Here is a 22,216-nt window from a genome sequence, read left to right as displayed (position 1 = left end):
TGTATGATGTAGAACAAATATACTTCTCTGGTATGTAGAATAAGTAATCACAACAGCTCATTGAATATCTATCTGCAACGTTCCACAACGCTGAGGTATCAGCTACTTAACCTAACGATCTGGAACACACCCCTTTACGAAAGTAGGACAGGCTGCCTACGAGGCAACGAACTGGTAAGGAAAATAAGCATTCACGAATGACGGACATAAAATTAATACTTTTAAAACTATGACAAGTCGTTAGTAAATGATAGCAAAGTGACAATTCAGTTTCGGATCATATATGATCGTTCGGTTTCAAACACTTGTTTGCGTGAACATGCTACAGTTCGCCAGGGTTTGTTTACATGGTCACGTTGACAGAAATACGATCTAATAATAGTTCATAGGGATTCAACTTTAGGTACGTTTATCACTAGATATGCTTATGTTTTACAATAATACTTTATTTATCCATATTCCTTGGAGCATTGATCTCAAGTTGACAACCCCTCTGAGAGACACCAAGGCCCAGAATCTAGAATATGCATATAATTGTCAGATCAGGATAGAAAACACTCAAGTTTCCAAAACTGTCAAAATATTGTCTGCGAGTATAACATAACTGATATTGCAAGTTGTTTTTCCTGAAAGCGCCCGATTAGCCATTAAGGGGTTGCTCTATGTCACAAAGGCAGGATAGTATCTAGGATACTGATGCCAGCAACTCTCCGGTTCCTGGCCCACCTTTACTTTGATCACACCGACTGCTTCATTGCATTTTGGTACACCAGAATTACATTAATTTCCAATGAAAAGCTGCGTTTGCCTTGTGTTTAGTTGAAAACGCTGCGTTTGTTTCCAAACGTGCCTGCAGCAGCCGAGACACATCTGGCCTATGTCGTCGCCAGAGATCGCTTCCCTGTCCTGGGGACACATGAAGGTGAAGGGCTGCTCCTCTTCCTATAAGGACTGTAAGGTGTGGCCCGGGGGTAGCCGCGCATGGGACTGGAGAGAGACTGGGACGGATGTAAGTTAAGATAAGACATGGATTGTGTCTCAAATGGCACCTTGTATGATGATGATGACGATGTGACTGACTGTGTGTAGCATCACCCTGGAGTGCAGCCTGCAGATCTGGAGGAGGTGCTTCAGAAGGGTGTGGCGACTCTGGTCATCGGGCGGGGCATGAGTGAGGCGCTGCAGGTATCCCCCAGCCCCATACACACACGCTTCCCCTACTCGTTTACATGACATATTCCCAAGACCTAACAATGGGAAAATGTTCTTAAAGATGGAAGGCAGGCAGGAGGTGAGATCAGGTGGGAATATTCTAGCCAATGAGAGGGCAGATAAGCTTGTGAACAATAGGCCATCGCGATATATAGAGGACTCCTCTTTGTAGCGTCTGTGACTCCATTTTATTTTCCTTCAATGGCTGATTTTTCCTACTCCGAGGAATCCCCACCCAGTTGACTACTTTAAAATGTTGGAAGCCTTCAATGGCAATGTCCATGCTAAAATAGATTATTTCCACGAGGAGTCCTCTCTTTATGACAACAGGCACAACTCCGATATAGTCGTTTTTGGGTTGCCGAAATGCCAAGGGCGTCCACTTATTACACTGCATTCGTAACAACCTATTATGAAACTAATTTTCAATCAAATAAGAACAATTACATTTTTCAAAATCAAATTCGACACTCAAACCTCCATACAAAAATTCCTCACTTCGCGTGCTTATTTTGGGTGGAGTAAAACCTCTCGCTTCCTCTCTGTTTACCCTATCCTTCACTTTCCCTTGCCCCGACAAACATACTTTCACCATGTACATTGCCCTACACTTTCCCGAGCCACTACACAATTCCCCTGATTTCTCTCTGGCCTTGTTCGAGATGCATCAAAACGGATGTACCATGGGTAAATTGTGAATGACTGATCTACAAATAATATTGAGTATTTATGATGCAAGGTGATTTGTAGATCAGTCAGTCTTGACTTGCCTTTTAAACTCCACCCAAAAACGTGTTAATTTGTTTTACCCCCTTTTCTCCTCAATTTCGTGGTATCCAATTGGTAGTAATTACTATCTTGTCTCATCGCTACAACTCCCGTACTGGCTCGGGAGAGACTAAGGTCAAAAGCTATGCGTCCTCCGAAACACAACCCAACCAAGCCGCACAGCTTCTTAACACAGCGCACATCCAACCCGGAAGCCAGCCGCACCAATGTGTCGGAGGAAACACCGTGCACCTGGGGGCCTTGGTTAGCGGGCACTGCGCCCGGCCCGCCACAGGAGTTGCTGGTGCGCGATGAGACAAGGATATCCCTACCAGGCAAGCCCCCCCCTAACCCGGACGACGCTAGGCCAATTGTGCGTCGCCCCACAGACCTTTCAAAACCCAGAAATCAGCCCTGTATGATGCAAAACCCAGAATCATATGATGCAAATTGCATCATACGGGGATGATTTCTGTATTTTGAAAGTTACATCTTAAACTTGATTGCTGACATGCAAAACATGTTGGAACTATGCTAACAATGGACTAATGAAACAAATACAAAAATATCATTTTTGGGCAGTTTTCCTTTAAAGATGGCTGCAATGTTGAACTCTGCGCTCTCTCTGTAAGGTCCCGTCCTCAACTGTGGACTTCGTGAGACAGAGAGGAGTGGAGCTGATAGTTCTGCAGACAGAGAAGGCCATCGCAGAATACAACAACCTGGTTGGCCAGGGAGCCAAGGTGGGTGGCATCTTCCACTCTACCTGCTGATGACATACCACAGGTGGCCAGTAGGAGAACTCTGAAAGCCTGGTGCGATTCAACATGTCATATTCATTACAGCACACCATAGCAAAATGTTTTGCAATGGACAAGTCCATGTAGTCCCTCCCTGTTTGGTGCCTGATGAACACAACCCTGGGGTGCATTAGCGAAGTGAAACATTCAGAACACCGTAATGAAGAGCTAAAATGACTTGCTGTGAATAAAGGCTTGTTTTTGTCATCTGGTTTCATTTATTGTCATTCAAAGAAAAATGGCCCTTAACTATGGCAGGAATAGCAACACACAGATCAGACAGGTGACCTCAATGATTATCTTGCTTAGTCTCAGGATGAAATCCCAAATGGCACCCTTTTTCCTTTAGTGGTCAAAAGTAGTGCACTATATAGGACGCATCCTCAATCTAGTTGAGCAGTCAGCCAGGAGTGGCACACAGTTACACACTAACAATATAAACATATTGTTTAGTAAATATGTATACAGTAAGGAACAGCCAATGGCTGAGGACTAGAGGGTCAGGAGAGGGAGAAAACAACAGACAAGATAGCGAGATGGATGCTTAGAGGTGTTTGGTGTCAGCGGCGGGCAGGTTTAGGCATGATGAAGACCTTGACAGGTTTGCCGAAGGGAATGGTTCCCTCAGTGGCACCCTCTGCTGGCTGGAGGCCTTCAGTGCTGCTGTCGCTCCACACCGCCTTACAGAGACGAGATGAGCTGTAGGCCAGCAGCAGCCTCACCTCGATCTGACACGCCTCTGAGACAGAGAGAAAAGGGCCGGGGGTGAGTTTGTGTCCTCACCAGTCCATGCAGAATAAGACAGCTAGAATGTGGGTGTGCCCCCCACTAGTCCATGTGCTGTGAGACCGGACGTGTGTGTCCTCACCAGTCCATGCGGAGTGAGACAAGTAGACCTGTGTGATGAGGCGGTGGCGGTGTGGTCCAGGACTTCTGAAGTCTCCAGGTTTAGGCTGAATCACATGAGACTGGCCGTCTGGATACAGCACCTGGAGAGAGAGAAAATGTGTATGTGTGTAAAAGACAAAGCAAACTATTACAACTTGGACCAACACTTCATCCATCAGCAGGAGAAAGGGCACAGCTTATATACATATCGCTAGGGTCCTGGACAAAGGGTTCATTCTGATTCTCTACCCTTCACCTGGAAATGTGCAGGTGTATCCAATTTATGCATTTACATTGGATTGGTGCAATGTGTGTATAAGGTAGTAGTTTTGGAATTGTTAGGTTAGATTACTCGTTGGTTATTACTCCATTGTCGGAACTAGAAGCACAAGCATTTCGCTACACTCGCATTAACATCTGCATGTGACAAATACATTTGATTTGCATGGCCTGAGGGAGTTTCCACTATATTCTAGGAAAGGGTGAGTGTACGCTTTGGGAGAAGGTTGGATAATCATAACCCAGCCAAGGGGTGTGTGTACCAGAGACTTTATATAACAGGGTGTGTACCTGTACTTTGACAGTGTTGTGGGGGTCTTGCACGTGCTCCAGCGTAGCATCGATGTCTAGTGCCACCACCAGGCCAGATGTGAAACGCAGCGGGTTGTCAGACTCTCCTGTCGGCTCGATGATGGTCGCCGACGCACGCTGGACCTGCCAGCCAATACAAACCACACCTGGGTCAAATACCTGTGTGTGCGTGCGTGCGTGTGTGTGTGTGTCTGTGTACCTGTTTAGGTAATTGAAGGTTTAAGAAGCCACTCTGTCTCAATGTGGTCTGAAGGATCTTGACTAGTTCTCCAGGCTTGCAGGCCGACAGCTTGGGACTCAAGTCCAACAGCTTCCCCACAAAACTTTCCTGGAGGTGGGGCAGCTCTACCACAAACAGCCTGGAGGCATAGAGGTCAGGATTCATCAGAATACCAAAAGAAAAGGGTGTGCTTTCTGCAAGGTCAAAGTTGCCACCTGGTGGCGATAAATTAAAACAACAATTCAGTTCAACAATTCATTTCGGATGCACCAGTTTCTGTTTGTCTTATATAGGACAAATAGTCTGTCTTGTGTTTTCAAAGATGTCAAAAGTTGATTCAATAAAACAGATTAAATAGGTAGATTAAATGATGGTTAAAAAAAAGAGATAATATACCTCTGAAAGGATTCCACCTCCTGAAGGAACTTCTCACAGACACTGATGAGAGGTTCAACTCTGCAGAGAGATGAGAGGGGTTGAGCTGCTTTACAGTTATAGACATGGACGGTGGGGGTGTTTATGTGTGTACTAACCCTCGTCTGGTACGGGCAGTCAGGACTAGCTGTAAGGCCTTAGCCTGTAGTCTGACGTGGTGTATGGTGGCCACCTGTCTGTTCTCCAGACCACTATATAGGAACTCCAGTTTATATGTCTCCTCCAACATCTACAAAAACACACACATCACATTAATGTCTAGGGGTAACACCAATGGCTGAAGACATACACTGAGTGTACAAAACATTGCTCTTTATATGACATAGACTGACCAGGTGACGCTTATTGATGTCACTTGTTTTATCCACTTCAATCAGTGTAGATGAAGGGGAGGAGACGGGTTAAAGAAGGATTTTTAAGCCTTCAGACAATTGAGAGATGGATTGTGATTGTGTGCCATTTAGAAGGTGAATGGGCAAAAATATGTAAGTGCCTTTGAACGGGGTATGGTAGTAGGTGCCAGCTTCACCGGTTTGTGTCAGCATCCCTGTGGAATGCTTTCAACACCTTGTAGAGTCCAGGCCCCAATGAATTCAGGCTGTTCTGAAGGTATGCAACTCAATATTAGGAAGGTGTTCCTAATGTTTTGTACGCTCAGTGTATATGCTCCTCTTCCCACCGGAGATCGGGGTTCAATCCCCCCTTCAACCTGTATCCCCCATTTCAAGTGTCTAAATAAAGTGAAAAAATACTATTAAAAAAAGCACAATAGTTTGTGTGTGTGTACCTGTTTGGCAGCAGCAGTTGCCATGGCGTTGTGTTTAAGGCAGAGGGGGACGGCCATAGTCCACAACTTCTCCTGCAAGGCCTGTGGGAAGGACACAAGGAGGGGAGAAAAGGGGAAGGCAATACGATTTGGGCATTCTGGTCAAATGTAATGCAGACAGACACCGGTCTATCCAGATGCAGAAACACACCTTGGTGAGCAGTAGTTGGCAGCGGAGGTAGGTGGCAGAGAAGTCAGCAGCTCCTGCCAGCTCTGTCTGTAGCTCCCCTAGTCTCTGTAGGTCTCTGAGAGGATACACACACACAAAATATTCGCTTCAAAAATTGTTTGAAATGTTTTGATAGTATTATTGTGTATGTATGTACCTGATAGTAAAGTTGAGCAGGTCCTGAGCCCCGGGGTCCTGTAGGTTGTGTATAGTGCTAATTCTGCTCAGACTCTGTTGGAGGAACAGTTGAGCAGACTCCACACTGCCGGAACCTTCTATACCACTCACACCTGGGGCCTGCGTCCTCCCTGGTAACTACACACACACACACACACACACACATAAACTGGGTGGTTCAAATCCTGAATGCTGATTGGCTGACAGCCGTGTTCTATCAGACCGTATACCACGGGTAAGACAAAACATGTATTTTTACTGCTCTAATTACGTTGGTAACCAGTTTTTAATAGCAGTAAGGTACCTCAGGGGTTTGTGGTATATGGTCAATATACCATGGCTAAGGGCTGTATCCAGGCACTCCACGTTGCGTCGTGCATAAAAACATCCCTTGGTATATTGGCCATATAGCACATCCCCTCGGGCCTTATTGCTTAATTATGACACAGTCTTAACATATATTGGTGAAAGGGGTGTGTGTGTGTCTTACCCTGAGAGGAGGTACTAGGTGAGAGAGGCTGTCCCGTAGGTAGGTGTAGTGTCTAAAGGTGTGGTCTGAGAACAGAGCTGTCATGGTGGGACAAGACTGAGCTGCGTTGAACACCAGCACCAACACTGCAATATCTGTTATGCTAGGTCAGGAACACACAACACAGAGGTAGGTATAGGTGTGTGTGTGTGTGTGTGTGTGTATGTAGGATACAGGCAGGGTCGTCCATGTCTGGTTCAGGGGTGTGGAAGTAGGGGTGAGTACTGAGCAGCTCTGGAACCAGCGGTAACACCAGGGTTGGATGACGACAACCTAGAAACTTTAGACACCTAGAGAGAGAATGAGAGGGATAGAGAGAGATGACGAGAAAGAGTGTGTTGAGTTTTAAAAGCGTTTTTATTGAATCACTTGCAAAGTGATACACACAGACACACACAGACAGAAGCTTACTTCCAGACAGAGTTGCGGTCGGTAGGGTACTTGGTGAGGTTTTTCAGCAGCTCCAGCAGGGCCAGTTGGATACACTCTTTAGTCGACACATTGGTGAAACACAGCAACTCATGTAGCGCCTCTCTGATGTCACGAGACGAATCCTACACAAGTTACACATTTCAGTTATTATTTTTATTCTTTAAAAAAAAATGGATACAACACCAGTCAAAAAGTTGACACACCTACTCATTCCAGGGTTTTTCTTTATTTTGACTATTTTCTACATTGTAGAGTAATAGTGAAGACATCAAAACTATGAAATAACACATATGGAATCATGTAATAACCAAAAAAAGTGTTAAAAAAATATTTTATATTTGAGATTCTTAAAAGTAGCCACCCTTTGCCTTGATAACAGCTTTGCACTCTTGTCATTCTCTCAACCAGATTCATGAGGTAGTCACCTGGAATGCATTTCAATTAATAGGTGTGCCTTGTTTAAAGTGAATTTGTGGAATTTCTTTCCTTAATGCGTTTGAGCCAATCAGTTGTGTTGTGACAAGGTAGGGGTGGTATACAGAAGATAGACGTATTTGGTAAAATACCAAGTCCATATTATGGCAAGGACAGCTCAAATAAGCAAAGAGAAATGACAGTCCATTACTTTAAGACATGAAGGTCAGTCAATTCGGAAAAAAGTTTCTTCAAGTGCAGTCACAAAAACCATCAGGGGCTATGATGAAACTGGCTCTCATGAGGACTACCACAGAAATGGAAAACCCAGTTACCTCTGCTGCAGAGGATAAGTTCATTAGTTACCAGCCTCAGAAACTGAAGCCCAAATAAATGCTAACCAGAGTTCAAGGAACAGACACATCTCAACATCAACTGTTCAGAGGAGACTGTGTGAATCAGGTCTTCATGGTTGAGTTGCTGCAAAGAAGTCACTACAAAAGGACACCAATAAGAAGAAGAGACTTGCTTGGGCCAAGGAACACAAGCAATAGACATTAGACCGGTGAAAATCTGTCCTTTGGTCTGATGAGTCCAAATGTGAGATTTTGGATTCCAACCACCATGTCTTTGTCAGGCGTAGAGTAGGTGAACAGATGATCTCTACATGTGTGGTTCCCACTGTGAAGCATGGAGGAGGATGTGTGATGGTGTTGGGGTGCTTTGCTGGTGACACTGTCAGTGATTTATTTAGAATTTAAGGCATACTTCACCAGCATGGCTACCACAGCATTCTGCAACAATACGCCATCCCATCTGGTTTGCGCTTCATTTGTTTTTCAACAGGACAGGCTGTGTAAAGGCTATTTGACCAAGAAGGAGAGTGATGGAGTGCTGCATCAGATGACCTGGCCTCCACAATCACCCGATCTCAACCCAATTGAGATGGTTTCGTTTTTGCGACTGCACTTCAAGAAACGTTCAAAGTTCTTGAAAATATCCAACCTTCATGTCTTAAAGTAATGATGGACTGTCGTTTCTCTTTGCTTATTTGAGCTGTTCTTTACCAAATATGGCTATCTTCTGCACCCCTACCATGACACAACATAACCGATTGGCTCAAAGCATTAAGAAGGAAAGAAATTCCACAAATTAACAAGGCACACCTGTTAATTGAAATGCATTCCAGGTGACTACCTCAGCTGGTTGAGAGAATGCCAAGAGTGTGCAAAGCTGTCAAGGCAAAGGGTGAATACTTTGAAGAATCTAAAATCTATTAAGATCTATTAACACTTTTTTGGTTACTACATGATTCCATGTATTATTTCATAGTTTGATGTCTTCACTACTTTTCAACAACGTAGAAAATAGAAAAATAAAGAAAAACCATGGAATGAGTAGGTGTGTCCAAACTTTTGATTGGCACTGTATATTCTAACATTTAGAAATGTTCTTCTTTCCTTGTAATTGTGGGTGTGTGTGTGTGTGTGTGCATGCATGCATGCGTGTGTGTCTTGGCACGTGCATGTGTGTGTATGCGTCTCCATATGTGTGTTGGTCTGTGTTACCTCTAGTACAGCCAGTACAGTATCCAGCTGGTCTTCTCTCAGGGTGATGTTAGTAGAGATCTGTCTCAGGACGTGGATGGACTGCAGCCTGACTTCCTCAATCTCATCATTAAACATGTCAACCAGGAAGTCCAGGCACTTCTCGGCAAAGCTGGCAGATGATTGGGCAAGAGCAGAGAGTGCATCCACAGCAGCAATACGCACCTCTACAGATAAAACACACATAGGCACATTATAATTTACACACATAAAACCCATGTGCACACAAAAACACACTCTCTCTGAGCCTCCACAGCCTTCACAGAAACAAACAAAACATAACACACACAGAGACAACCCCAAACACACTTACCGACACACACACACTCTTACCGTACATCTCGTCCTCCAGTCCGTGTACGAAGGCTCCACATGCTCCCGAGGCGATCAGGTTGACAGCTGAGGTGTCCACCTTCTCCTTGGGAGCATCATCAGCCCATTTCCTCCCAGAGGAGAACTCACCTGACGCATAGAGCTCCTTGGCACGCTCATGAGCAGTACGTTTCCTCTGAGATATATATATATTTAACATTATTATTAATATATTGTTGTGTTGTAATTTGAAATACTTGCTACACCAGAAGTGAATGGTTATATGTAGGAGGAATGTATATGGTGGGGTCAACGAGGTTGGATATGAGCTAGGGGCTTGGAATATTACTGAGTAAGGGAAAAGGCAATGGGGGTATAAATGCTGGTGGAAACATGTCTGTCTTTTCAGCTGTTTGACCCAGTGGGTGAACAAACTTGGTTTGAGCTTCCCTAGTTGTCTGATGGTTTATTTAGAACCCGAGTAAAAAACGAACAATATATTACACTACCATTTGAAAGTTTGGGGTCACTTAGAAATGTCCACGTTTTTGAAAGAAAAGCACATTTTTTGTCCATTAAAATAACATCAAATTGATCAGAAATACATTATAGACATTTGTTTTTCGTTTTCTTACCCCTTTTTTCTCTCCAATTTCGTGGTATCCAATTGGTAGTAGTTAGTCTTGTCTCATTGCTGCAACTCCCGTACGGACTCGGGAGAGGCGAAGGTCGAGAGCCACGCGTCCTCCGAAACACAACACAACCTAGCCGCATTGCTTCTTGACACAATGCATATCCAACCCGGAAGCCAGCCGCACCAACGTGTCAGAGGAAACACCGTACACCTGGCGACCTGGTCAGCGTGCACTGCGCCCAGCGACTCCTGTGGCGGGCCGGGCGCAGTGCGCGCTAACAAAGGTTGCCAGGTGCACGGTGTTTCCTCCGACACATTGGTGCGGCAGGCTTCCGGGTTGGATGCGCGCTGTGTTAAGAAGCAGTGCGGCTTGGTTGGGTTGTGTATCAGAGGACGCATGACTTTCAACCTTCGTCTCTCCCGAGCCCGTACAGGAGTTGTAGTGATGAGACAAGATAGTAGCTACTAAAACAATTTCCTACCATGAAATTGGGGAGAAAACAGGGTATAATTCACAAAAAAAAGAAGAAAAAAAAGGCCAGCATCCCAGAGTTACCTCTTCACTGTTGACGTTGAGAATGGTGTTTTGCGGGCACTATTTAATGAAGCTGCCAGTTGAGGACTTGTGAGGCGTCTGTTTCTCAAACTAGACACTCCAATGTACTTGTCCTCTTGCTCAGTTGTGCACCGGGGCCTCCCACTCCTCTTTCTATTCTAGTTAGAGCCAGTTTGCGCTGTTCTGTGAAGGGTTTAGTACACAGCGTTGTACGAGATCTTCCGTTTCTTGGCAATTTCTCGCATGGAATAGCCTTAATTTCTCAGAACAAGAACAGACTGACAATTTTCTGAAAAAGTTATTTGTTTCTGGCCATTTTGAGCCTGTAATCGAACCCACAAATGCTGATGCTCCAGATACTCAACTAGTCTAAAGGCCAGTGTTATTGCTTCTTTCATCAGTACAACAGTTTTCAGCTGTGCTAACATAATTGCAAAAGGGTTTTATAATGATCAATTAGACTTTTAAAATTATAAACTTGGATTAGCTATCAGAACGTGCCATTGGATCAGTGATGGTTGCTGATAATGGGCCTCTGTACATCTATGTAGATATTCCATTAAAAATCTGCCATTTTTAGCTACAATAGTCATTTACAACATTAACCATGTCTACACTGTATTTCTGAATAATTTTATATTATTTTAAGGGACAGAAAATGTGCTTTTCTTTCAAAAACACAGAAATGTCAAAGTGACCCCAAACTTTTGAACGGTAGTATATGTACTGTATTATATTACATCTAGATTACATAGAGCTCATCGACTGCTTATGAGCCGTACGTTTCCTCTGATATATACATTATTATAAATAAATTACAAATAAAATGCTGCATGCTTCCTCTGAAGAGACATTTTACACACACACAGTGTACGTACCCTGAGGTCTGACATCAGCTTCTTGTCCAGAGTCTGCTCTAGGAAGTGAGGACTGACCTGCAACATGTTACCCTGAGGAAGAGAGGAATAAGTGGAGGGGGAGGAAAGGAGAACCAGGACTATCTGAAAAGTAAGATGCAATTTTTTTGTGTGTGTGTGTGTGTACTCACCAGTGTTTTGGCGGCCTGCACCCTGACCACCCAGGATCCATCAGAGACCATGTGACTGATCTTCCCAAACGAGTCGTCGACCAGACGGACTTGCTCATTGGACGACGGAATCGGCACAATGCTGATTGGACAGATGCCACCTTTATTAATCAATCACACAGCAGTTTTCACCCCCCACCAGTCAGTGAGTGTGTGTGTTCAGTATTGGGCTTGTATGACATTGCAGCCGACATTGCAAGCGACTGCTGACTGATGATCTACAAATCGACTTGCATCATAAATAACCACTCATTATTATTTGTAAATCAGTCTGGCAGTCACAATTTACCCACAATGAATCATGGATTTGGTGATTATGAACACAGCCAGTGTGTGTGTGTGTGTGTGTGTGTGCGTGTGTCTATGTCTTACCTCTCTGGATAGAGCTGACTCAGGACCCACACCATCTGAACGGCAGCCGAACGAACCTGCTCATAGTCATCGCACAGCAGCTGACAGGCCTAGACACACAATTAAAGAGAAAAGCTCACACAGAAGAACCTAGCGGCTGGGAAAGAAACACACACATACACACTTTACCTGATCATAAATGGTCTGTTGAATCTTCAGTCCCCTTTCATGCAGTTGCAGCTGAAAGGAAGAGCAGAACATTTAATTATCAATCAGTCAATATATAATCTATCTAGCCTGTACACATGCCAATAGTCTAGAGAGGCGTCCTATATGTTTGGAGTAGGGATCCAGCTAACTTTCACCTGTCCTGTATTTTCAGAGCAGTGCAGACTATCGAGAGGCCTCTCAATATCCACTCAATAGACTGAAGCATTGTTTTGGGCATGCATTCTAAGTGAGCATGCTAGGATGTATATTGGGACATAACAGGAGGAAGTAAGGTCATACCATGGCTTTGATGGCCGCCGTGCGCACCCTTGGGTCCTGGTCTGCAAAGTAGTCACTGATGAGGCTCTGCGCGTCTCTCACACACACTCCACCAGACACCCCTGGAAGGAGGAGGAAGGGAGAGTGGAAAGTAGTCACTGATAGCACACTGCTGCTGCACATCCCACACACATCTCTCAGACATGATGATGTAATGAGGGGACTACTGGTTCAATTAAATTAAGTAAATAAACATGTCATGTAGTAAATGTTTTTATTGTTGTTGACTCAACTACCCTGGTTAACCCAAATAAATATACACACCTGGAGCACTTCCCCCAATAACAGCTGGAACCAATCCCTGTCCATCTTTATTTAGGGGCGTGTCCACGTTTCCCAGGCAACCCAGGAGTTGTAGGCATTTATTCCTCACACCGAAATATGTGTCTGACAGGTGCTGAGAGAGAAATGAGAGGGATATGATGAAAGACGGGGATGAGAGAGATCGATGAGAGAGAGCGACATGAGAAAGAGGATGAGAGATTGATGAAAAAACTTGCAGACCACGATTGTATGCGTGTTACCTTGTAGGCCACCTCTATGAGTCTGTGTCTAACAATAAGGCTTTCTGGGAGCTGGGTGCCGATGACCAGCAGAGTGTCCAGCAGCTGAGCCAGGACCTGATGGGACTCTGGACACACACACCCAGAGAAGAAAACACAGAGACAGACATGGACTAGGTCAGAGAAGAGATGGGAAAGAGTGCGTACGATGTACTAAGTGTGTGTATCAGAATGTAACTTACTCTCTGTGTTGAATGTGTTGAGGGTGTCATCTAGGATACTCTCAGGGTTGAAGTTCTGGGTCTTACTTAGCAGGCCGATCAGAGAGGCAATCTTCAGCCGCACAGAGTTATCCTGCTCCTACAGAGACATAGATACACAAACAGTTATCACTCTTCTACAGCAAGATACAGGAGCAAGGTGAGGGAAAGAAGGGATGGAAGAAGAAGAGGCAGAAAGGATAGATGTAGGAGGGGAGAAAGGAGGGACCATCGAAGGAGGGGCGAGGATAGCTGCTCTTAGCAACGCAAGTGTATTTACAGTGGGGCAAAAAAATATTTAGTCAGCCACCAATTGTGCAAGTTCTCCCACTTAAAAAGATGAGAGGCCTGTAATTTTCATCATAGGTACACTTCAACTATGACAGACAAAATGAGAAAAAAATATCCAGAAAATCAAATTGTAGGATTTTTAATAAATTTATTTGCAAATTATGGTGGAAAACAAGTATTTGGTCAATAACAAAAGTTTCTCAATACTTTGTTATATACCCTTTGTTGGCAATGACAGAGGTCAAACGTTTTCTGTAAGTCTTCACAAGGTTTTCACACACTGTTGCTGTTATTTTGGCCCATTCCTCCATGCAGATCTCCTCTAGAGCAGTGATGTTTTGGGGCTGTTGCTGGGCAACACAGATTTTCAACTCCCTCCAAAGATATTCTATGGGGTTGAGATCTGGAGACTGGCTAGGCCACTCCAGGACCTTGAAATGCTTCTTACGAAGCCACTCCATCGTTGCCCGGGTGGTGTGTTTGGGATCATTGTCATGCTGAAAGACCCAGCCACATTTCATCTTCAATGCCCTTGCTGATGGTAGGCTTTGTTACTTTGGTCCCAGCTCTCTGCAGGTCATTCACTAGACCCCCCCCCAGTGTGGTTCTGGGATTTTTGCTCACCGTTCTTGTGATCATTTTGACCCCACGGGGTGAGATCTTGCGTGGCGCCCCGGATCGAGGGAGATTATCAGTGGTCTTGTATGTCTTCCATTTCCTAATAATTGCTCCCACAGTTGATTTCTTCAAACCAAGCTGCTTACCTATTGCAGATTCAGTCTTCCCAGCCTGGTGCAGGTCTACAATTTTGTTTCTGGTGTCCTTTGACAACTCTTTGGTCTTGGCCATAGTGGAGTTTGGAGTGTGACTGTTTGAGGTTGTATAGAGGTGTCTTTTATACTGATAACAAGTTCAAACAGGTGCCATTAATACAGGTAAAGAGTGGAGGACAGAGGAGCCTCTTAAAGAATAAGTTACAGGTCTGTGAGAGACAGAAATCTTGCTTGTTTGTAGGTGACCAAATACTTATTTTCCACCATAATTTGCAAATAAATTCATTAAAAAATCCTACAATGTGATTTTTGGATTTTTTTTCTCATTTTGTCTGTCATAGTTGAAGTGTACCTATGATGAAAATTACAGGCCTCTCATCTTTTTAAGTGGGAGAACATGCACAATTGGTGGCTGACTAAATACGTTTTTGCCCCACTGTACATACACTCCTTTCAGTTGTATTGGGTTGCACAAAAACAGTCCTCGGGAAGCCAGAAGTTAAATACAATTCCAATTCAATTTATTGTGCCGGTGGGCAGGAAGGTTGGTCATTTTGACGGGTGGAATTTGTGACAAAATATCTAAAGGATCGGATTATTAAACAGAATGTCCATTCATTTTTTGCCCACATATGGAGCATGTGCAGGATTTTTATTTTGACATGAGGTAAGCAGAGAGTACATCGGCACAAATGTAATAGTATTAAACTTCTGGCTTTCCACTGACTGTTTGTGTGCAACCCAATACAATTGAAAGCAACGCTAGTGTATGTAAATACACCCGCATTGCTAAGAGCAGCTAGGGAGAGGAGGGCTGCTTTACCTTGTAATAGTGTTCCAGGGGGAGAGATGGGAGAATGATGAAGGATAGAAAAAGAAGAGAGAGGACGGAAGGAGAATATGGAAGAAGAGATGTGAGAATGGAAAGATTAAAGCCAGGGCTATCATACCTTGTAGTAGTGTTCCAGCAGTATGCGCACAACCCCTTCCACACTCTCTGCCTCCACGGAGCTGCGGGCGAAGTGCAGCAGGTACTGCAGGGCATCAGTGGGGTTGGAGGCCTTACACAGGTCAATATGCAGCGCTGCAGACTTACTTGGCTTGGTCAGACGGAGCTTCTTGGCTGGAGCCTCCTCTTGGGGAAGCTGTTGATCAACAGAGACAATTTAATCAAAACATTTTAATTATGTGTGGTGATATGGATCTGGACAGCCAAACGGCAAATCTAAAGCTGTAGGGATCGAACTATAGCATGGATTTAGACAAAGCTAGCCAGGTACCAGATCCCTTTGTACTCTTGCCTGCTCTATTGCTGTCCTTTTCATGATTTGCATAATCATAACACAAACAGACTGGTACTCAGGCTAGAACACTATTGCAAATGTACACCAGCTAGCTAACTAAAAGGAGCTACCACTGGCCATTTGTTCAGATCCATGTGACCCAACGTAGCTAGTTAGCAACGATTCTACGAGCCCTATATAATATCTCTAACTACCTAAAGTTAATGAAATAGGATGCACTATGTTATCAAAAATTCGGATGTTATTGCGGGATGCAATACGTTAACAGTTGGTTAGCTAGCAACGAAACACTCACACAGTCTGAGTCTAACGTTAGCTAGCTGGCTTGCTAGTATTGTAAGAACATCGACAATTAAAATGTGAATATTTCGGGGGTTTTTCGTAACCATGCGTCTACCGACCTGAACAACTTTGGAGAATTCCTCGTAAACTCGCTTTTTGAGATGTGCTGCCATTTCCAACGAAATTAACTAGCTTCCAGTATTTTTTGTTGTTGAAAGCGCCAAGCACCATCGTAATCAAGCGTCGACGGAACTCGCAATTATGGGTATAAATATACTTCCGGTTCCTTAACTATTTCTTTCCTGTCAGCGGCCTCGGGCAAAATGGCGGTGCAAATCTCCAAGAAGAGGAAGGTTTGTTCACGTTTCTTACCAAAATGGTCTTCGTAACTGATGCATTTGTAGAAAATTGGGATGCCATGTGTTAGCAGCATGAGTACGGAGTTGATTGTCGTATTGATCGGTGTCCTCGTCCTCTAGTCTAAAGAGGATTGACAAAGATGTTACCTACCCGTACAAATAATCCTCACTTCGCTAGAGAACGTGCAAAGAGGTGCCTTTTATACCGTACTAGCGATTTACTTATAGCCATAATGGTACCATACAAAACATGTAATTGCGAGTCTGATTGTCAGTGGTGTGTAAGTGGATTGGTGATCGGTGTCCAGTTGGTTAATATTAACGTTACGTAGGTGGCAGGCTACTTCATTTTAACATTGGCACTACCCAGTTAGAGTAAAAGTACTCCGTAATAGTAACTTGCTGGCCAGTGATGTCACCAACAGTTGCAGGTTCGCTAGCGGCTATGTGACTACTACAAGTATGTTCCCTACAACCTAGCTAACGATATACTCAATGTGTGTGCCTGGTTAGTTCGTCGCGGACGGAATCTTCAAAGCCGAGCTGAACGAGTTTCTGACGCGCGAGCTTGCGGAGGATGGGTACTCCGGTGTGGAGGTGCGTGTAACCCCGACCCGGACCGAGATCATCATCCTGGCCACAAGGTAACGTTACCGGTATGTTGGCAGTTAGGGGGTTATTCTGTCTTGAAAATGTGTATTGTTGGTACAATAATGAATTGGGGTAGGGTTGTGTGGGTATCAAGATTTCCGTGGGGAGCCTGTGCCATCCCGTGATATATGGTATTACCGGTAGTGCACAAACGTTCACGTATGATGTCTTTTGTAAATAATAATTTGTTCTTAACTGACTTGCCTAGATAAAGGTAACAAGTTTTTTTTAAATTCTCCAGGCGCAAAAGTCCTCATCACTTAAGAAATGCTAACAAGTGCTAAGGAATTCTCATAGCGGATGCTAGGTAAATGCTATTGAGCACATGCGAACATTTCCTAGTAGGACAGACAATGAGGCTCGTGCAAGTATCTCAACGCTGTTTGCAGGAAGCACAAAATAAATATTAGGTGGCAATGGATGCTGTTAACAAGAATGCACATGACAGCCTGCTTGGAGTTTGCTAAAAGGCACTTAATGGACTCTCGGACCATAAGAAACAAGATTCTCTGGTCTGATGAAACCGAGTCAACTCTTCTGCCTCAATGCCAAGGTCACGTCTGGAGGAAACCTAGCACTATCCCTACGGTGAAGCGTGGTGGCGGTGGCAGAATCAGGCTGTGCTGTGGAGATATTTTTCAGAGGCAGGGACTGGGAGACTAGTCAGGATTGAGGGAAAGATGAATGGGGCAAATTACAGAGATCCTTGATGAAAACCTGCTCCAGAGTGCTAAAATTGATTTGAATGAAATGGATTATCTTGGGTTTTAAATATGAAAACTTGTTCAATTCAACTGGAACTTTCATGAAAACTAGATGACTAACTGATTGCATAGAGCACGTTTAGTAATAGAGTGCCATTGTTGTTTCAGGACCCAGAATGTTCTGGGAGAGAAGGGTCGTCGCATCCGGGAGCTGACCGCTGTTGTTCAGAAGAGGTTTGGCTTCCCTGAGGGCAATGTGGAGGTAAACAAACACTACAGTTGCATACATGTACTCATTAGACATACTCCCTAACCACAATAGCAGGGAGCTGAGAACTGTGATTCAGCAGAGGTTTGGCTTCTAAGGGCAGTGTGGGGGATAGAAGAATATGATTGTGTGAAGTTTAAATGAAAACAAGTGTGGATTCCACAGATTTTTACATAGGGAATATTTGAAATGTGTTAATGAATGTAAAACAACTAACCTCAAGTGTGTCTGAAGGTAGAATCTGACTGGAAAAGCTCCTTCAGTGATGATACGATGACGAGTCGGAACTGGACACAGTCAGTCTCTGGGGTCGCTGGGTCAGGGTCGCGTTCTGTGTCTCTGGGTCCAGTTCCCCAGCGCAGCGTGTCTCTTCAATTGAAGACATCGAGGCATTTGTCTGAGAAGGACTGAATCCAGTACAGGAAATGTGTGGATTCGTATGGTTTCTTGTTAGGTAGTCCGGTAGCTAGTTGGCTAAGATAAAGGTAGTCAGGGATGCATGAAGTTGTAAGCGTTCTAGAGACTGTTTCTATCAAAATTAAGAATGTGAATTGCGAGGCTACACTTCTCTGCTGTGGTGGTTCCACAGCTCACATTGCAGCACCCGCACCAAGCTGTAGGCTGTGTAGCCTCTTTGTATTTGTAGAAGGTTAACCTCCTCCGCTCTCTCCCCCTCTAGCTGTACGCTGAGAAGGTTGCAACCCGTGGTCTTTGTGCCATTGCTCAGGCGGAGTCTCTGCGCTACAAGTTGCTGGGAGGTCTGGCTGTACGTAGGTAAGACTAACCCTGGCCGCTGACCTCCAACCTGTTGCACCTAGACACTGATCTAAGGTCCGTTATGCATTAACCTTCAGTGGTGCAGGTTAGGATTTGGGAAGGTAAGCGGGTTCTGGATCTGTTCAGGAGAAAGTTGCCAGAAAACAACTGTCCCCCCCCACTAATTTGTGCTGTCGTCGATCACCCCAGACCATTTAAGTTAATTTGCAGTATTTAGGTATCTTGAGCAGCCACTGGTTAGCTTAGCATGCTACGATCAGTGTCTCCAGGAATCTATTGAGCAGAACATGCCCCTGCTGTTACAGTCCACTTTCTTAAACTTCCTTTCTCATGACATACAGTAGAATGTCTCCCTTCCGTGATGATACGATGACGAGTCGGAATGGGACAGTCTGTCTCTGGGTACACTGGGTTGGTGTCACGTTCTGTGTGTCTGATTTCAGTTCCCCAGAGAGGCAGGTCTCTTCAGTTGAAGACATCGAGGCATTTGTCTGAGAAGGGCCAGGAAAATGGCTCATAATGTCAGATGTGATCTCAGTCCTGTATAAGTTGATGTGTATTAAACCCATTTTCTTTCTCATATCCCCCCCCCCCCCATTTTTGCTCCACCTTTCGTCTTCTCCCCCCCGCCTTTCTTCTTCTCTCCGCACTCTTCACCATCTCTCTTCTCCTACCTCTCCCTCCACCCCCCCTCCCAGAGCTTGCTATGGTGTGCTGAGGTTCATCATGGAGAGTGGCTCTAAGGGTTGTGAAGTGGTGGTTTCTGGGAAGCTGAGGGGTCAGAGGGCCAAGTCCATGAAGTTTGTTGATGGCCTGATGATCCACAGTGGAGACCCAGTCAACTACTACGTAGACACCGCTGTACGCCACGTCCTGCTCCGACAGGGTAAGTACCAAATCAACCCCTAGACACTACTAATGGTTAGACAAAGTGAATACCAAATCAGCCCCTATACCCTACCCCTAGATTATTCTGATCTGTCAAGGTGAGTCTCATCAACAGCAGAATTTTTGGTCTGTTGCTTTTTAAAGGTGAAATATTTTCCTTCGGTGATGATACGATGACGAGTCGGAATGGGTCACGGTCGGTCTCTGGGGTCGCTGTGTCAGGGTCACGTTCTGTGTCTCTGGGTTCAGTTCCCCAGAGCAGCGTGTCTCTTCAGTTGAAGACATCGAGGCATTTGTCTGAGAAGGGCAGTCATATTAGTCAAGTCATTATGATCAACCTCTTACTTTCTTATATCACACATGTGCTAACCCTCATACTCTATTCCACAGTGCCTTCAGAAAGGTTCAGAGCCCTTGACTTATTCCACATTTTGTTAGGTTACAGCCTTGTTCTAAAATTGATTGGTGTTTTTCCCCCTGTTAATCTACAAACAATACCCTATAATGGCAAAGCAAACGGTAAAACTAATTTATTACAAGTTAAAAAATATACATATATATTTACGTAAGTATTCAGACCCTTTACTCAGTGTTTTGTTGAAGCAGTGATTACAGCCAAGTCTTCTTGGGTGTGATGCTACATGCTTGGCACACCTGTATTTGGGGAGTTTCTCCCATTCTCTGTGTTCTTGGGAACCTTCAATGCTGCAGAAATGTTTTGGTACCCTTCCCCAGATCTGTGCCTCGACACAATCCTGTCTCGCTGCTCTACAGACAATTCCTTTGACCTCTTGGCCTGGCTTGGGTTTTGCACTGGCAACTGTGCGACCTCATATAAACTGGTGTGGGCCTTCCCAAATCATGTCCAATCAATTGAATTTACCACGGGTGGATTCCAATCAAGTTGTAGAAACATCTCAAGGAGACAAGATGCATCTGAGCTCAATTTTGAGTCTCATAGGAAAAGGTCTGAATACTTATGTAAATATATTATATGCTTTGGCTTTGTCGTTATGGGGTATTGTGTGTGTGTAGATGAGGATTTTCTTTTTTTTAAGGATTTCTAAATAAGGCTGTAATGTAACTGTGGAAAAAAGTCAAGGTGGCTGAATACTTTCTGAAGGTACTGTATACGTTTCACTGTTCTACGTCTAGGTACGCAGAATAACCGTTGGGTAGAGGGTCCGTGTAAGCACTGATGTGTTCATCTATGTGTTTTTTTTGTCTGTCTCAGGTGTGCTAGGCATCAAGGTGAAGATCATGTTACCATGGGACCCCAGTGGTAAAATCGGCCCCAAGAAGCCTCTGCCAGACCATGTGAGCATTGTGGAGCCCAAAGACGAGACTATCCCCTCCACCCCTGTGTCGGAGCAGAAGGGTGCCAAGCCAGAAGCCCCAGCAGCCATGCCACAGACTCCTGTACCCACCGCATAGTAGACAGGTACTATAACCTAACACTAACTCAGCCACTGCATAGTAGAAATGTACTGTACTGTACTATAAATTAGTGGTTCTCAGCTGGTTTTGCTTCGGGGCTCAAATTTAACCAGGTTGCCTCAGTTGTGACTCAATTTGCATTGTGGGGGAAAACTAGATTGATAATGTAGTAATTGTTGAGGAGGCTTGTGGTCGTGAAAGGACTCTCCATAATAGTGTCATTTAAAATGCTGCACGAAAGTGTCTATCTCAGAGTGTGATGCACTTTGTTTACTTTCAGGGCGACTATTAGTTTAGTGTTAGTTTACTCTTCCCTTCAGTGATGATACGATGACGAGTCGGAACGGGACACTGCCTGTCTGGGGTCACTGGGTCAGGGTTACGTTCTGTGTCTCTAGGTTCAGTTCCCCAGAGCAGCACGTCTCTTCGGTTGAAGACATCGAGGCATTTGTCTGAGAAGGGCTTCCTGACTTTATCAAATATCTGTGTCCCAATTGGTACCCTATTCCCTTTTATATTGCACTACTTTTGACCAGGACCCATAGGGATCTGTTCAAAAGCAATACACTGTATTGGGAATCGGGTGCCATTTGAGTCTGTCAATATACTGGTGCCTGAATAAATATTTCTAGACTACGTTGAGCATGTAGCTAAGCTACTGTGTGTAATTCATAAACTGATTCAGGCAGGTTTAGGTCTGGTATCCTAATGTCTGTTATTCTTTTTCTTCCAGGTGTCAAACATTGTTTGTAGATGGAAGCAGGACCCTGCATTTTCTGTACAAAAATAAAACCTGGAAAATACACCTTTTTGTTGTCTGTCTCAACTTCTGAAGTATTCCTGCTCCCAAACATGGCAATTAATTAGTTAATAATTGGTTGGTTTATGGTACTTTTGAAATTGGAGAATGGCAACGAGTCTGGGTAGACGGGTAAGGAAAAGCTACCCCCCAAAAAATCTAACTCTTCATAACTGTCAGTACCAACAAAAACGGGGCCTGTTTTAGCCCATGGTCATGATCTAAAACTCGCTGTCATGCATAGTAATTCCTTGATGCGCTATAGGACATTCAACAAGTAACTCCCCTATCTGAAGGACAACTGAACACTCTTCTGGTAATTAACCCTGATATCAAATCATATACTGGCCTTTCCACACTCGT

The 22,216-nt window shown here is 44.4% G+C and overlaps 3 protein-coding genes and 4 non-coding genes across 7 annotated transcripts; 6 read left to right on the top strand and 1 right to left on the bottom strand.

The window, feature by feature from the left end:
- The first annotated feature begins 33 nt into the window (after nucleotides 1–33).
- Nucleotides 34–2,987, top strand: aamdc (adipogenesis associated, Mth938 domain containing). Its single transcript, XM_029646904.2, has 4 exons — nucleotides 34–174; nucleotides 857–1,009; nucleotides 1,090–1,185; nucleotides 2,613–2,987. The coding sequence occupies exons 2-4, from the start codon at nucleotides 878–880 to the stop codon at nucleotides 2,751–2,753; spliced, it is 369 nt and encodes a 122-aa protein (XP_029502764.1). The 5' UTR covers nucleotides 34–174; nucleotides 857–877; the 3' UTR covers nucleotides 2,754–2,987.
- Nucleotides 2,976–16,221, bottom strand: ints4 (integrator complex subunit 4). The gene is made up of 24 exons (XM_029646901.2): nucleotides 16,090–16,221; nucleotides 15,335–15,529; nucleotides 13,303–13,420; nucleotides 13,082–13,188; nucleotides 12,822–12,954; nucleotides 12,519–12,619; nucleotides 12,198–12,248; nucleotides 12,030–12,118; nucleotides 11,619–11,739; nucleotides 11,449–11,520; nucleotides 9,402–9,576; nucleotides 9,030–9,235; nucleotides 7,027–7,169; nucleotides 6,790–6,905; nucleotides 6,577–6,710; nucleotides 6,067–6,224; nucleotides 5,892–5,985; nucleotides 5,702–5,782; nucleotides 5,013–5,143; nucleotides 4,876–4,935; nucleotides 4,459–4,618; nucleotides 4,239–4,382; nucleotides 3,649–3,769; nucleotides 2,976–3,519 (listed from the first exon to the last, which is right to left on the bottom strand). The coding sequence occupies exons 1-24, from the start codon at nucleotides 16,141–16,143 to the stop codon at nucleotides 3,341–3,343; spliced, it is 2,943 nt and encodes a 980-aa protein (XP_029502761.1). The 5' UTR covers nucleotides 16,144–16,221; the 3' UTR covers nucleotides 2,976–3,340.
- rps3 (ribosomal protein S3) lies at nucleotides 16,219–21,859 on the top strand. The gene is made up of 7 exons (XM_029646903.1): nucleotides 16,219–16,323; nucleotides 16,843–16,973; nucleotides 17,853–17,946; nucleotides 18,632–18,726; nucleotides 19,428–19,615; nucleotides 20,852–21,058; nucleotides 21,788–21,859. Exons 1-6 carry the CDS (start codon nucleotides 16,294–16,296, stop codon nucleotides 21,049–21,051), a joined length of 738 nt encoding a protein of 245 aa, XP_029502763.1. The 5' UTR covers nucleotides 16,219–16,293; the 3' UTR covers nucleotides 21,052–21,058; nucleotides 21,788–21,859.
- On the top strand, nucleotides 18,210–18,358 carry LOC115118327 (small nucleolar RNA SNORD15). Its single transcript, XR_003861822.1, has one exon. It is a non-coding gene; the product is annotated as a small nucleolar RNA SNORD15 (small nucleolar RNA).
- LOC115118325 (small nucleolar RNA SNORD15) lies at nucleotides 19,083–19,229 on the top strand. The gene has a single exon (XR_003861820.1). It is a non-coding gene; the product is annotated as a small nucleolar RNA SNORD15 (small nucleolar RNA).
- Nucleotides 19,775–19,923, top strand: LOC115118324 (small nucleolar RNA SNORD15). Its single transcript, XR_003861819.1, has one exon. It is a non-coding gene; the product is annotated as a small nucleolar RNA SNORD15 (small nucleolar RNA).
- Nucleotides 21,369–21,515, top strand: LOC115118326 (small nucleolar RNA SNORD15). The gene has a single exon (XR_003861821.1). It is a non-coding gene; the product is annotated as a small nucleolar RNA SNORD15 (small nucleolar RNA).
- Nucleotides 21,860–22,216: the final 357 nt, after the last annotated feature.

The sequence above is a fragment of the Oncorhynchus nerka genome, linkage group LG14 (genome assembly GCF_034236695.1).
Source record: "Oncorhynchus nerka isolate Pitt River linkage group LG14, Oner_Uvic_2.0, whole genome shotgun sequence".
Taxonomy (NCBI): Eukaryota; Metazoa; Chordata; class Actinopteri; order Salmoniformes; family Salmonidae; genus Oncorhynchus; species Oncorhynchus nerka.
Note: the sequence above shows the minus strand (reverse complement) of the source record. Positions and strands in the feature narration are given on the sequence as shown.